This window comes from Pavona decussata, unplaced genomic scaffold (genome assembly GCF_977016875.1).
Source record: "Pavona decussata unplaced genomic scaffold, jaPavDecu1.1 SCAFFOLD_105, whole genome shotgun sequence".
Taxonomy (NCBI): domain Eukaryota; kingdom Metazoa; phylum Cnidaria; class Anthozoa; order Scleractinia; family Agariciidae; genus Pavona; species Pavona decussata.
The window spans coordinates 2,418,845-2,431,666 of NW_028145519.1; the positions used below are offsets into that span (position 1 = coordinate 2,418,845).

The following is a 12,822-nucleotide window of genomic DNA, read 5'->3' on the forward strand; positions in this document are numbered from 1 at the left end:
CTAACTTGTAGTCAGCAAGAGGTCAAGATAAAGAAGATAAAAAATATTAGACAATGACGACGAAAAACGCTTTGACTCCTGTTTATAGGGGAGTACAATGAAATCGCATCGAGCGCCAAAGTGGAACTAACATGATATAACCAGTTTGAAGACACTACGATCAGAAAACGGAAATTTAGAATTATTTCCTGAAGAGAACGTTTTTTAACGATGATTGTAGCTATAATGTGTGAGAGACGGGTACCGGCGGCTTTCGTTTGCATAAGGGATATTTCAAGTTCACCTGTTTCGAACGAAATATCCTATGATCGGAGATTGCAAATATTACCGGATTTATTGCAAATATTGGAGGATTCCTGTACGGGTTGCGCACAAAAACGTCCGTGATTTCATGATACTGATATGACTGGATTTTCTCCCAGTTTATTTTAGGTTTTTTCCCCGAAACGCCGATTATTTTCATAAAAAAAGAGAGAAGAAGCATTCGTTCTATCTCGCACTCGCTGAGGATCAGCGCCCGGTGCGCAATATCCACCATAAATTTGCAGAGAAAATTACAATCAAACGAGGAATCCTCCACGTGAGGTCAAAAACTAACGCCGTTGCTAACTGCGTGCAAAGTAAAAATAGTGAAAAAATGATAAGTAAAACATAGCACATATATTATGACCCTCGAGTCACGAGTTGATACACAGCCACTCGATACCATCGCCTGACTGAAGACCAGCAGTATTAGCGGTCGAAACGTCGCGATCTACACCAATGTGAGGCAATCGTGAGACAAACGATTGATCTTGAGCTATAAATATAACTGTTTTCCTGATGAGAAATTCAGTCCCCTGTTATATTTCTCACAAACGTCACGCTCTTGAACGTATAAGATTCAAGGTGCTTAAAACAGGAAGTGGACTTAGCTGACATTTGGTATTTACCGCAGTGGAGGTGCGGAGGTCGTGGGTTCGATTCCCGTCGAGGTCAAAGATCATTTTCTTTGCGTCGTGTGGTCTCCCATTTCCTTACTAGGGCTAACGTTCAGTAGGAATTTCACGGGTTCATTTAGAACTTTATTATACACTACGGGGTTAATTATCTGATCCATCACGTTTTCTAAGCACTAACATCGCTGATGAAGGAGGATGTGGACCGTGGATACGAAGTTGCCTCTAGTTTGCTTTAAAACACCTTCCAACTATAATAGAAGTATAAAACCGAATGCTATTGTTGCCATGCTAAGTATTCCGATTGAGAATTTTCCTTCATGGTGGTGTAAACGGTGGAAAGGACGTTGGATTTCTAATCTAGAGAGTTTTGTGTCACATTCTCTGCTTCAACAATAGCTGGGAATGTGTTTTAGCGGTGCTGAATCCCTGTGCGTTATTACCCAATTGGCCAGACTGATGACAAGAGTTTTTTTTAGTGTTTATTGCTTTTGGAAGAATTTGTTTCACATAAATGACCCAATTAGTTGCACTTAAAAACACAAAGCGTTTTCAAAATAGTACCCTCATAGGTGCATGTGTCTACTGCGTTCGAAACAGCTGTGTTATAGAATCAAGAATATTGTTTTCCTGCTCTGGAATCATGATTTTGAAATATAAAAAAATATAAAAAATTCTGCACTCAGAGCGCAATTAAAACTTTAAAAGTGAGATATTTCGTTCGGACCCACCGAACTTCGTCAGCCACATTGCAAATTTGAATGTTACTAAGGGTTATATAATGGTCCCGAAAGAGCTAAGATGGTGTCATAGATGCTAGCTAATTCGAAGCCATTGTCTCTGTTCAAGGAGGGCTTACGTAATTTTATCTCCATTGCCTCCCTTATGCGGCGTTTGAATGGGTTACTTTCCGTGTCTACAGTTTCTGTGGTTCTCCTTTGCTGGACCTTTTGTACTCCTCCTTCTCTTTATTTGAAAGGGTTTGGAAGTCATAACAAGGGAATGTTAGCTGGAAAATTCATCATTAACTGACTTTTAGTGGATGTAACATTCAGAAAAACTATTCAAGCGCATTAGAATTGATGCCAATGTTACGCAACTTGGTTGATATTTATTGAAAAAGTTATACAGCATCTGCTGTCATCCACCAAAACATGACCATCGGAGAACTTTATTGGACTCTAGGCATTAAAGCATAGCTATAGAAGCTTGAACTTTGAAGCTTTCGGTCACACAACGTGCCTGGCCGATTGATTACGAAACTGTAACGAAACCAAGATTTTGGATTAAAGGCTATAGGCCATTTTCACGATGGCGTCTTTTATTCAACTATCAGAATCCTCCACTTTGTTGTTTTCTCTTGCAATTTAGGGGGATTATTGTTAATCTAAAACTCATTGAAATTACAAAATTTAAACAAGAAAGGAAAACCGAAGAGGCTTCTGGTAGTTCTGGTAAAATAACGTCATCGCGAAATTCGCCTATTAGTCCAGGTATTTTCCAGTCACCAATTAACAATTATTCCACGAGCGTGCGTTGGATATGAGATGATAGATAGCCAACGAGGCGCGTAGCGCCGAGTTGGTTATAATCATCTCGTATCCTACAAGCGCAAGTGGAATAATTGTTTTATTAAAACAATCAAGAAATATTGCTAGATCTTACTAATTTCGCTGTGCAAGAATAACCAGCAGACAATTTAATGGTCGCCATTTCTCGGCCATGGTATAATGGCTCATATACCATGGCCGCTAGGCCAACCAAATTCCTCGAATTGCATTATTCTTGGTTTTTACGTGACGTCACCAAATTCTAGTATTCAAAACTGAGAGGCCTACAAAATTTTTCTTTCATTCAAGGAAAGATTACCTAAAAATATGTCTGTTCACAGTTTCTTAGCTCGATGTCGTGCTTCCTTTTGAAAATAGAACAGTTTCAATTTCCGAGTTTCCATCGTGCGTGACATCAGGAGGAAGGCCGTGACAGAGCTTTTCCGTATCTTAAAAATGACCCTTCGGGAGATTTTCAGCATTCTAAACAATTTAATTTAGGAGAAATATTAATCTAAACATTCGAAAATTCACAAGGGCAAACAAACCTCTTTTCTGGCGAAAGTGAACTCCAGATGTTTTTTCCTATTTCCGGCCGCCATGTTTGTGCCCCTCAGAGGGACACAAACATGGCGTTTCCATACTAAGCTCTATAAATTTATGTGGAACATTTTGTCAAGTAACTCGAGTACGGAATGCCGCACAGACCTGACACTTGGACAGATGCCTTATTTATTTATCCTCTATACCATGTCAATTTCTTAACTTCATTTATGGAATGGTTTCGATTTTTTTTTCAATGGCGTGACGGTGAAAACCGACAATATACAATGATTCAGTTTTTAATAATAATTAATATCCAATAACCAAGCGGCAGTAACCATCCCAACTTACATTCAACACAAAGTTTTCATTGGAACCCACCTCTCCCAACGTCTAAATTTTATGCCCATCCAAGTATGATGCGATGAATACAAATGTAGTTTTTGTCCGAGGACCATCATCAAGTGTGGAACAATTTTCCATCTGAGACCATGAATACTAGAATCGCGGAAATGCTTCAAGTCGGCAGTGCATGCATGCTCACATTCTTGCCCTTGAACTTTATTCATATTTTGTTAGTTTACCACGCACACCCTGTATTTATATAATTTATTTTTATCGCTCTTGTCAATGAAATTGGCCCTTAGTTCGGTGGGCCGATTAGATCATTCACTCTCTTTGTTGACAGTGTTAGCAAAGAAACTGTAATATAAGGTTTTTCAAATGTAAATATATAAAACATATATTTTGAACTGCGTATGAAAGGTCAAATAGAAGAAAGATCCTCGCAGTTACTACGCAACTTAAGCAGTTGCGAAAAGAAAGCCTGAAAAAAATTCCAATATGACCAGCTCCCAGTTGGCTTGATAGCTCAGTTGGTACAGCACTGCACCGGTATCACAGAGGTCATGGGTTTAAAATCTCGTTCAAGCCTGACTTTTTTTCAGGCTTTCTTTTCGCAACTGCTAAAGTTGCGTAGTAACTGCGAGGATCTTTCTTTTATTTGAAAAGGTTTTTCAGCGGTAAAAGCATTTGTGTGATAATGACCAATAGCAGTTAGTTAGTGGCCATTGCTTACGCAGAAGCCACAAAAAAAATTGTAAAAGCAGGTTGTCAAGAAGTTATAGCGCGTCGGACTATTCACCGATGTAAGTCCCGTCTCCATCTACCCCAGTGTATAAATAGGTATTGGCAAATAGTTAAGGGAAATTAACAACAGTTTTGGATAACCCAAGGGGGTGGGGTAGGGTGGTAGTACTACTGCGGACCTCTTTATGCTCAAAAGTTCTTCTGATCAATTCAACTCGTTCACTTTGACAAGGACTGATTTCTTGACGTTGCTGTACCTTATTTCAATGTCGAAAAAAAGCCTCTGGATTACTTGACAAAAGATAACAGTTTGAAGACAACATGCATCAGTCTGGTTAAAAATAAATGCTCACTTATGGACCATCAGTTTAATATCAAATATATTTTATTTTTTTGTGTGCATGATTGAACAACTCTAGAAAACTTTGTGTAAAGTCAACGAAGGTAATTTTATTTCGGCATTTTTTAATACTTAAACGTTTTCAATGCCCAAATACTCGAGTACTTCTCAACTAAAACTGAGTAAAAGCTATTTGTTTGGCAAATAATAAATGAATATTACTTCAAAGTGACAAAGAAATAACTTTGAAAACATTATGCTTGGACTCTCCAAGCAAAGATGGTGTATTTATAGTCTTGAAAAGACTTTCATTGAAACTTTCATCCTTTTTGAGAGACGTTTAGTGGCTGGCTATGGAAGGGCTCAGGAAAGAAAAGGTTAAGGAATGTACAGTTTATGCAAGAGCTAGCTAAAGACTCGTGTGCCTCTCTTTTTGTATTGCCATCAATGTCCAAGTACGGCTGTTTGAAGACAACTGGCTTCACCATTATTAGAAGTGTCAATTATTTAATTTCACACTTCTATGAACAAAGGTGAAACTAACAAAAACCTAAAGCGTCCAAGCATGGCATTTTCAAAGTTATTTCCTGGTGACGATAGCCTCAACTGAAGTATAAACATGGTTTTTGTTGTTTCGTTGTTCTTGGCTGGTGAGTTACTAGCTAGACCTCAGTAACATTTGTTTGGATGTTTCTAGTGGCACATGTTAATTCCTTGCGTTAGTGATCTCGTCTTGCGGTGACGATGAATCAAAGATTTCTTTCTTCGGCAACACTGTGCAGGGCATGGTGGGGCGCAATTCGTTGCATAGCAACTCTGATCACATGATGCCGGCGGGGCCTGCGGTACATATCCAGGCTGAATCATGCCGGTCGGGGGTGAGAAACCTGGCTGGGGACCCATGGGGGGATATATGGGTTGGGGTCCTAGTTGAGGGAATGGCGGTACGGGACCCATTGGTGGAGCAGCTCCCATGCAACAATCAGGGAGATAATTGGGTGCACATGTCTGAGGGCAAGGACCTCCCCCGGATCCTACCGGTGGGGTTGGGGGTGGAATAAGAATGTCTGCACAACATGTCTCAGAGCACGAAGGGGCGCATCCAATTGGATCTTTACATCTGGCGGGATCACAGTATCGAGGCTGGGGACACGGGTTGAATGCAGAAGGAGGTCCCGGATGTGGGTGACCTCCCAGAGGACCGATAACCTTATATGGTAGTGGTTTTGCTGGCTCTGTCGTTTCTATAGAGAGAAAGAAAAGAGAAAAAGGATTAGCTTGCATTTCTGACAACAACGTTTAGCCGGGCTTTCTATGTTAACTAAGTCAGACAAAACACGAAAGAGATCGCACATTTCGAAATTGGAATTTGAATTTTGTTTTAGTTTCCGGAAGCTTATAACAATAACAAGGCTTCCGAGCTTTAACTCGCGAACATTCTTGATTTGTGCTTTTAATGTCTCTTTCTTCGTGTTCTACTTGTTGCAGTTGTTGTCAAATATACAAGCTTGGAAAACTGAGACAGAAGTTAAAGATAGGAAGCCTTGTGAGAAGTAAAGGAAAGCGCAAGGAGGCTTGACCGCACTATAACGGCGATTCTTTGCTCATTAGACGTACAAATTTCTCCAAAAATTGTCGTCTCGTTTTGATAGAACACAAGTTGTGTAAAAAATATCCCATTCAATCTCGCTACATTTGATCATCCATAATACAACATGGCTTTGTTATTTTTCTTGTTTACCTTCATTACAGATTTTCAGCGTAGAATCGATTTTGAAAGCCAACAAAGTCGTGTTTCATAGTGAAAGCTAGCCTCCTGAAGAAATCTGAGATAACGTTCGTTAGAATCAGAATGTTGCAATCACTTCAAATTTATTCGTTCAAATCATCCTATAAAATCAACCCTTAACTAGAACTGCAAACAGCGCTAAATTTAGTTTACATTTCGTTGAAAAATTATTGATTTATCAAAATTCAATTTTGTCCATACATGATGTTACAGATTCAAACAGCATCCTTGGGACGCAGCAAAGATGGATGCTCGTTGCTAGGCAACCCAAGAAGTGCCACCTTACGTAATATTTACAGTCGAGTTAGAGAATCTTCTTCAGTGGTGACGGTGTTTGTAGTGCCTTTTTCTTGCAGCTTTCTTGAGTTCACCTCTCTTGTGGTGCTTACAACATTGAGGTGGGCATTGAGGTCCGCATCCATCTACACAAGTTTGTCCGCATAACACCACCGAGGGGCCGGGTGGGGGAGGAGGTGGAGGTGGAGGAGGGGGAGGAGGAGGAGCCTGGCAGCACGAGGGAAGGTTCATAGGCGCACATACTGAGGGGCAGGGTGCTGGCATGGGTACTGGCATTGGCATAGGAGCGGGGCAAGGACTAGGGGGAGTGCATGGTGGGGGTAAGGGCGTCATACAGCAGTTCTCCATACAGGCTGGTGCGCAGACCTGGGGACATGGGGCAGGACACATGCGGGGCTCAGGGGTGGGAGTGGGCACTACTAGAGGAGGTGGGCCTTCACCTGACTCTGTTGGTGGAGCTGCGAAAAAAAGAAAAATAGAAACAAATTAGAATCTGAACAAAATTGAAAAGAGTGAAAGGGAAATATCACTACCGATACCACAGGACATCGCTACTGTGCATCAATTGCAATCATATTGTTCTTCCTGATCATATTGCTACAAAAGCGGAAGTACGGGGGGGGGGGGGGGGATTTGATTGTTCTGTTAGTTGCAAGTAAGCTCTAAGCTCTCTTCCACTTTAACACTAGGTCCGCGTTTCTCGAAAATCCAAAATATGAGGATTTAGATACTATTCATTTTTCTACTAAGAGTAATGACGACATAGTCATCATCATGAGAAAATGATTGACCATTTTCTTATCACATACCTTATATCGATTCCTTTGTTTTAAGATGTTTTTTTTTGTAGATTATGACCGTTATATCGCTAGTAGGAACCAAACCTTAACTAAAGAACGAAGATTCAATATCAAAACTTTGTGAAAGCAAGCTAAGCAAACTTACCACCAGATTCCTCGCCACTGCCAGATGCAGCTATAAACAAAACAAGGACAATGTGATAAATAGACTCTTACATGTTAAGAGCGTGATATCGACTCTATTGACCACTTTTATACCATATGGTTAACGAGTCAGTCTTGAAGAGAGTGAGCGATATGATATTAGAATCATGCTAAAACTGATATCAAGCTCTTGAAATCAACTATTTTGTTAGCAAGGAAATCCTTTTAAAATGAGCGAAATAAAGCCTGAATAAAGTCACTGAATGGAGGTAATTTGGGAAGACTAAAAATACACCTCATCGACGGAAAACTTCGGGTGACCTTCGGTTATCTCTGGAGGTTGCCCTGTAATTTTTGAGAATATTCTTAAGAGTGGGACACCTTCACCGGTCGTTGGATAGTTTCCATTATGCCTTGCATGAGAGGTCATCGGGTAACCTTTGGTATCCTCTGATGTTTTCACATGATATTTGGTAGCAAGACATCATATGATTTACTTCAGTAAAGGGATGGGCCATCAATTCCATTCCATCTACTTAAGTTACGGTAGTTAATGTGGAATGAGGACAGAATAATATGCTGTTATCTACGTGAACCTGAGAAGAGGCACTATCCACTACCCATTCGTCTAAGTTATTGGGAGGATATCCGAGGGTCGTAATAACGTCTTCTTTCCCGTGCACTTTCAAAGATTCTTCAGTGACAGATCTAGGGGAGGGAACCGAGGCGTCCGGTCTCCTTCCCCCTTATTTTTTTAGACCAAAATCGAGGCCCGTAGGGCCGAGGCAACAAGATATTTCTAGTATAACAACCAACAATTTTGACAGCAGTTATTACCGTTAAATAAGGAAAACAGTTTTTTTTAACTTATTGAGGTGTGGAATTAAACAGCAAAAATTACTAAGGATGTTCATCAAACTTTCCATGTTGTTTCAATTCATAAACACGAAGTTCAGTTTCACTTACATTTGATAACAATAGCTTTCAATAATATTAAAACGGTGAAGAGATTCCAGATAAATTGTTAACAGTCCTGGAGCATAGAAAACTTGCATTCTTTAACTGAGTTGTACTTTTTAACGCTCGGGACACTTAAAAATAATAAACACAGTTCCGAGTCGGTTCTCAATTCCTCCCAACTTCAATGTTTTTGACGTGTTGTCATGGTAGCATGTGACTGTGCTCAGACTGAAAAATGCGACTGTCGGTATTCATAGGAAACGTACTACATCAATGCTGTCGCTGTTTACTCAGGGGAGTCACTTACCAGCACTGCCTGAGGCGTCATCTTCCATTTCTTCGGTTAGCTCATCTTTAATCTTTTCTTCTGTTATAAGGGGGTCGAAAACAAAACGGTTAAGATGTGAACTCGTGATTGAGGACAAGTGTTTTGCGTTGGGAATATTCTCTCTATGTAGCTCAACCAAGGGAAAAGTGTATGTGACTGTAGACCATGAAATTTCCTTCGTGCCAGAAGCAAATGCGAGGAATAATTAACCTGCAAATTCAAGATATTTTGGGATTTGTTGGAAAGACCTAGAACTGCTGTTTCTTGATCTTGATTAATCCCATTCCCACAAGAGAGGCGAGGGGTTAGGGAATTCTGGTTAAGTTGTCTGGATGTATGTGCTGAGCTAATCATGGTGCGAAACAGAACAGGAAACCTACCAGTGTTTAGATCAGCTAAAAATGTTGACTTCCAAAATGATAGTTAACTTAAAATAGTACAAAGCTGCGGTAAATTGAGAAATAGAGAACGATTTATTGAGACGGGTGTTTAAATACGAGAGACCCTTTTTATTAAGAATTTGCATAATTTGATCTTTCTTTGCAAGGCTGTTCCCATCGATCCATGCTTTGGAATTGATTTATGGTCACTTAATTAGTGAAAGACCTAAACGCGGTGTAACGCAAGCCGTACAAACAGTTTAATGTCAGGGACTCCGTATCTACTTGCAGAGGCAATGAGTGAATGCTGTTAAGAGAGCGAGAGTTCACGGCTAGATTACCTTTCTGAAATGTAGCGGAAATGAGAGCTTTTAGTAGCTTACCGTGCTGCTTGTGTGATTTCTTGTGTGCTATCAGTGAATAGAAAAAAGACAAGCATTACAATATTAACCTTACCAAGGTGAATTACCAGTCCAAACTAGTTTAGGCGATACTGTTTCAAAGAAACTGGCCTTAACATCTTAATGACTTGAACAAAGAGCGGTCAAACGTAAAATAGAAAGAAACACGTCAGTTAAAGATAAAGTTTTTACTGACTCTGAGAGCTCAAAGATGATGAGAAGTTTGTGAGTCTGCGAGTTTACGAAATCAATAGAGGATATATACTGAAAACGTTTCAGAACTTAGGTGCCGACCAGTCTCCACTTACTTCACTTTGAAAAATACTCGAAACGTTCTTTTCAGTAAATCGTCAAATGATTTTGCAAACTTATAGTTTCACAAAAATCTCATCGTCTTTTAATTCTCAAAGTAAAAAATTGTATCATTAACGGATTTTGTTATTGTTATTATTTGCGTTTGACCGCGGTTGAGTAGAAATGTTAGAATAAAACATTTTGTCAACGGCATATAGAATCATTACGACTTGCAAAAGTTATGTCCTCATATATATCAGATTTCTGGGTTTGATGACGTTGTATAAGATGCTTTGAATCTCCCACCCTTTTTGTTTACTGTGCTCTGGAGGAATACATATTTATCGTTACTTTTATGTTTAAAGCTGGTTTTGTGGTCATGAAAGACAAAAATAAGTAAAGGGTAAATATTATGTCCTCTTTTTTTAAATTGCAAAGAACTGAGTGTCTTTTGTTCAATTCTTGCTATTGTTTGGTGCCCCTGGATCAGTTGCATTCTCCTCACGTACTCCAGTTTAATGCCGGTTTTGTTTTCAGGAACACTAGATCTTCACTCAAGTTGTTGTTTAGTTGTAACTGCATAAAGATCTCTAGTTTATTTGTCCGTTGATCTACTGAACTTGTTTGTTTGAAATCAAAACAGTGCAAAATATGTAACTGAACAAGACTAGCTTAAGTCACTGCACAGGTGTTAACAACACACAGGTCAACCTGTTATGGAAAAAAAGAACTTGGACGCAAAACGCAGAGGAAAGTCGGTATAAAATAAAGCCATACTATCATGAAATTGTTTGTCTGGAAGGCGACAAGCGTTCTTAGAGCACGATGATTTGAGATGTATCAATGGTTACGTTTCGAGGGACTATGAAACTTTTTGCACAGTTGACGAACGCATCTTTAGTTAAGTCTATTTTGAATTCTTGGAAAGGAAAGATAATAGTCTTTTTAAGTGATTAATTTTAAAGTTCATCATTGAAGATCGCCATTGTCGTTCCCTAAGCGAAAAACGTATGAGAACTGAGGGGGGGTTGCCTCTTTGTGTAGAATGTTTTGTCTGAATATTCAATCTGAATTATCAATTTTTTTTTTGTGTTATGCGATTTCTTTACTATTCAATCCAACTTTCTATAATAAAAATTGCGTTTCAAGCTTTATCTTTGAACAAAGCTTATTCAATGCAATAAAATATTAACTGATTCAGTCTGGCCAACCGTAGCGGAAAAAGCGCTGTATTTTAACTTGTGATCACACGCTTTCAGTGCAAGAAGAGTCAATTAATAGAACTTGTCAGACACGGACCGGTCAAATACATAATCTCAGTCATTTAACTCAGTGTAATGCGTCTCTTTAAGTTGCAACCAACCTGATCAAGGCGAGCAAAATTTAATTTGACAAATGTTTAACAAAGACTAACTTACCTTTCAGGGACTTGGCGTCTACAGTCAGTGTCGTTAGGGTCAGCCCAAGGAGGACAAGAAATACGAAATATCTTAGCCCCATTTTCCTGTAAAATGAAAAAGAAACATTGAAACATTTTGTTGAAGAGGGGCAAAACTCAGACCTGGCTGTTTTTTTTAATTGTTTTGGTTCGTTAACGTTCTGGTTCATGATCTTGGAGAGTTCTGGCCTCTTTTGTCTACGCGGGCATTTAAACAGTCTCTTTTGGGTAGGACGACAAAGACATATTGAATTGATCTAAATATGCATTCAGCGAAGTAGAAAACCCAAATTTACAAGATCATACCTTCTTCCGACAGCCTTTACTCTGTCGTTGGAGACCTCCGTCGTTGTTGATTTTACCACGAGTGAATGACCGTAGGACAAGCCTCATTATCTACCCATGATGTAAGAATAGGCAAAAGGTTATTGACCGGTCGTTCACGGTACCGGTTTTGATCCATTGTTTCCGGCGGTTCATGCGTTGAATTTTTTATGGTCGTTAACACAAACCAAGAAGCTGAAATTAGTAAAATTCACATGTTAAGGCCAAAGGGCGTCGCGGTAGTTTTGAAAGTATCAAGACAAAGGGCATTGGACGCTTTGTGCTTTTGAAGGAGGCAAAAATAGTTGAAGCTCTTAAAAGTCATTAAACATCTTGCGATTTAGCTGACCATTCGACACGTCATTGTGTTGAGAGCATAGAACAACACACATGAGCAAAGCGGAATGAACTAATAACATATTAAATTACCTTAATCGCAAAATAAAGTTTGCTATTCACGCTGGCTTTTGCTTGGAGTTTTTTCCAATTTCTGTGTCATCAATCAGAAACGTCAAACAACAAGACGTGCAGAACTAAGCAAGAGACAAAAACGCTGCTTTTTATCAATGTTGGAGGTCATGGTCCCTTAATTCAACCATTTAGAGTTTTCTTGATGAAAGCTTACAGTCAATTTAGTTAGTCACCCTTCACTGAACTTGATGAAGGAACATGACACGGCTTTTGTCTACATTTGTGAGTCATTTTCCTTTAATTCAACCATTCTTGTTGCTTTCTTTCACGTGTCTTTTTTATACCAAAACCTTCAGTCAATTTAGGTCGTCATCCTTTATTGAATTAAATTAAACACATTGTTGAATAATCATCGACCGTCTCAACCGAAGCGGTTAGAAGGATGTCTTACTGGCAATTGTACTTCAACCAAACCAACCAAAGCGTTTTAGATAAAAACTACTGACCGTGCCAATAGGACACGATCTTAGCCTTTTTATATCAGTAATCAAGCACATACGATCAATCCATTATATTAAAGTTTTTATTTCCCATTTTAAGAATATAAAATTCAAAACTGGCGACAGCCTCAGTTTGATTTAAAGATCGGCGTAGATTTAAATGAGAAACCTTTGTTTTGGATACCGAGTAATGAAACAATATACCACCATGTTCGCCGGCTGTTACTCAACAAAACATCACTGTGGATTCGTGTGGCTTATTGTATTAGCTGCCTACGACATCTTTTAGTTACTAC

At 39.3% G+C, this 12,822-nt stretch overlaps 1 protein-coding gene across 2 annotated transcripts; it reads right to left on the minus strand.

Annotated features, from left to right (window-relative positions):
- Positions 1-4,487: 4,487 nt before the first annotated feature.
- On the minus strand, positions 4,488-11,737 carry LOC146471391 (uncharacterized). Of its 2 annotated transcripts, none has more exons than XM_085121018.1 (7): positions 11,598-11,737; positions 11,272-11,357; positions 9,542-9,568; positions 8,758-8,817; positions 7,492-7,521; positions 6,987-7,004; positions 4,488-5,704 (listed from the first exon to the last, which is right to left on the minus strand). In XM_085121018.1, the coding sequence occupies exons 2-7, from the start codon at positions 11,351-11,353 to the stop codon at positions 5,154-5,156; spliced, it is 768 nt and encodes a 255-aa protein (XP_084977144.1). In that variant the 5' UTR covers positions 11,354-11,357; positions 11,598-11,737; the 3' UTR covers positions 4,488-5,153. The 2 variants fall into 2 exon arrangements, with proteins under 2 accessions (XP_084977144.1, XP_084977143.1); XM_085121017.1 differs by having other exon boundaries at positions 9,500-9,568.
- Between the last annotated feature and the right edge of the window lie 1,085 nt (positions 11,738-12,822).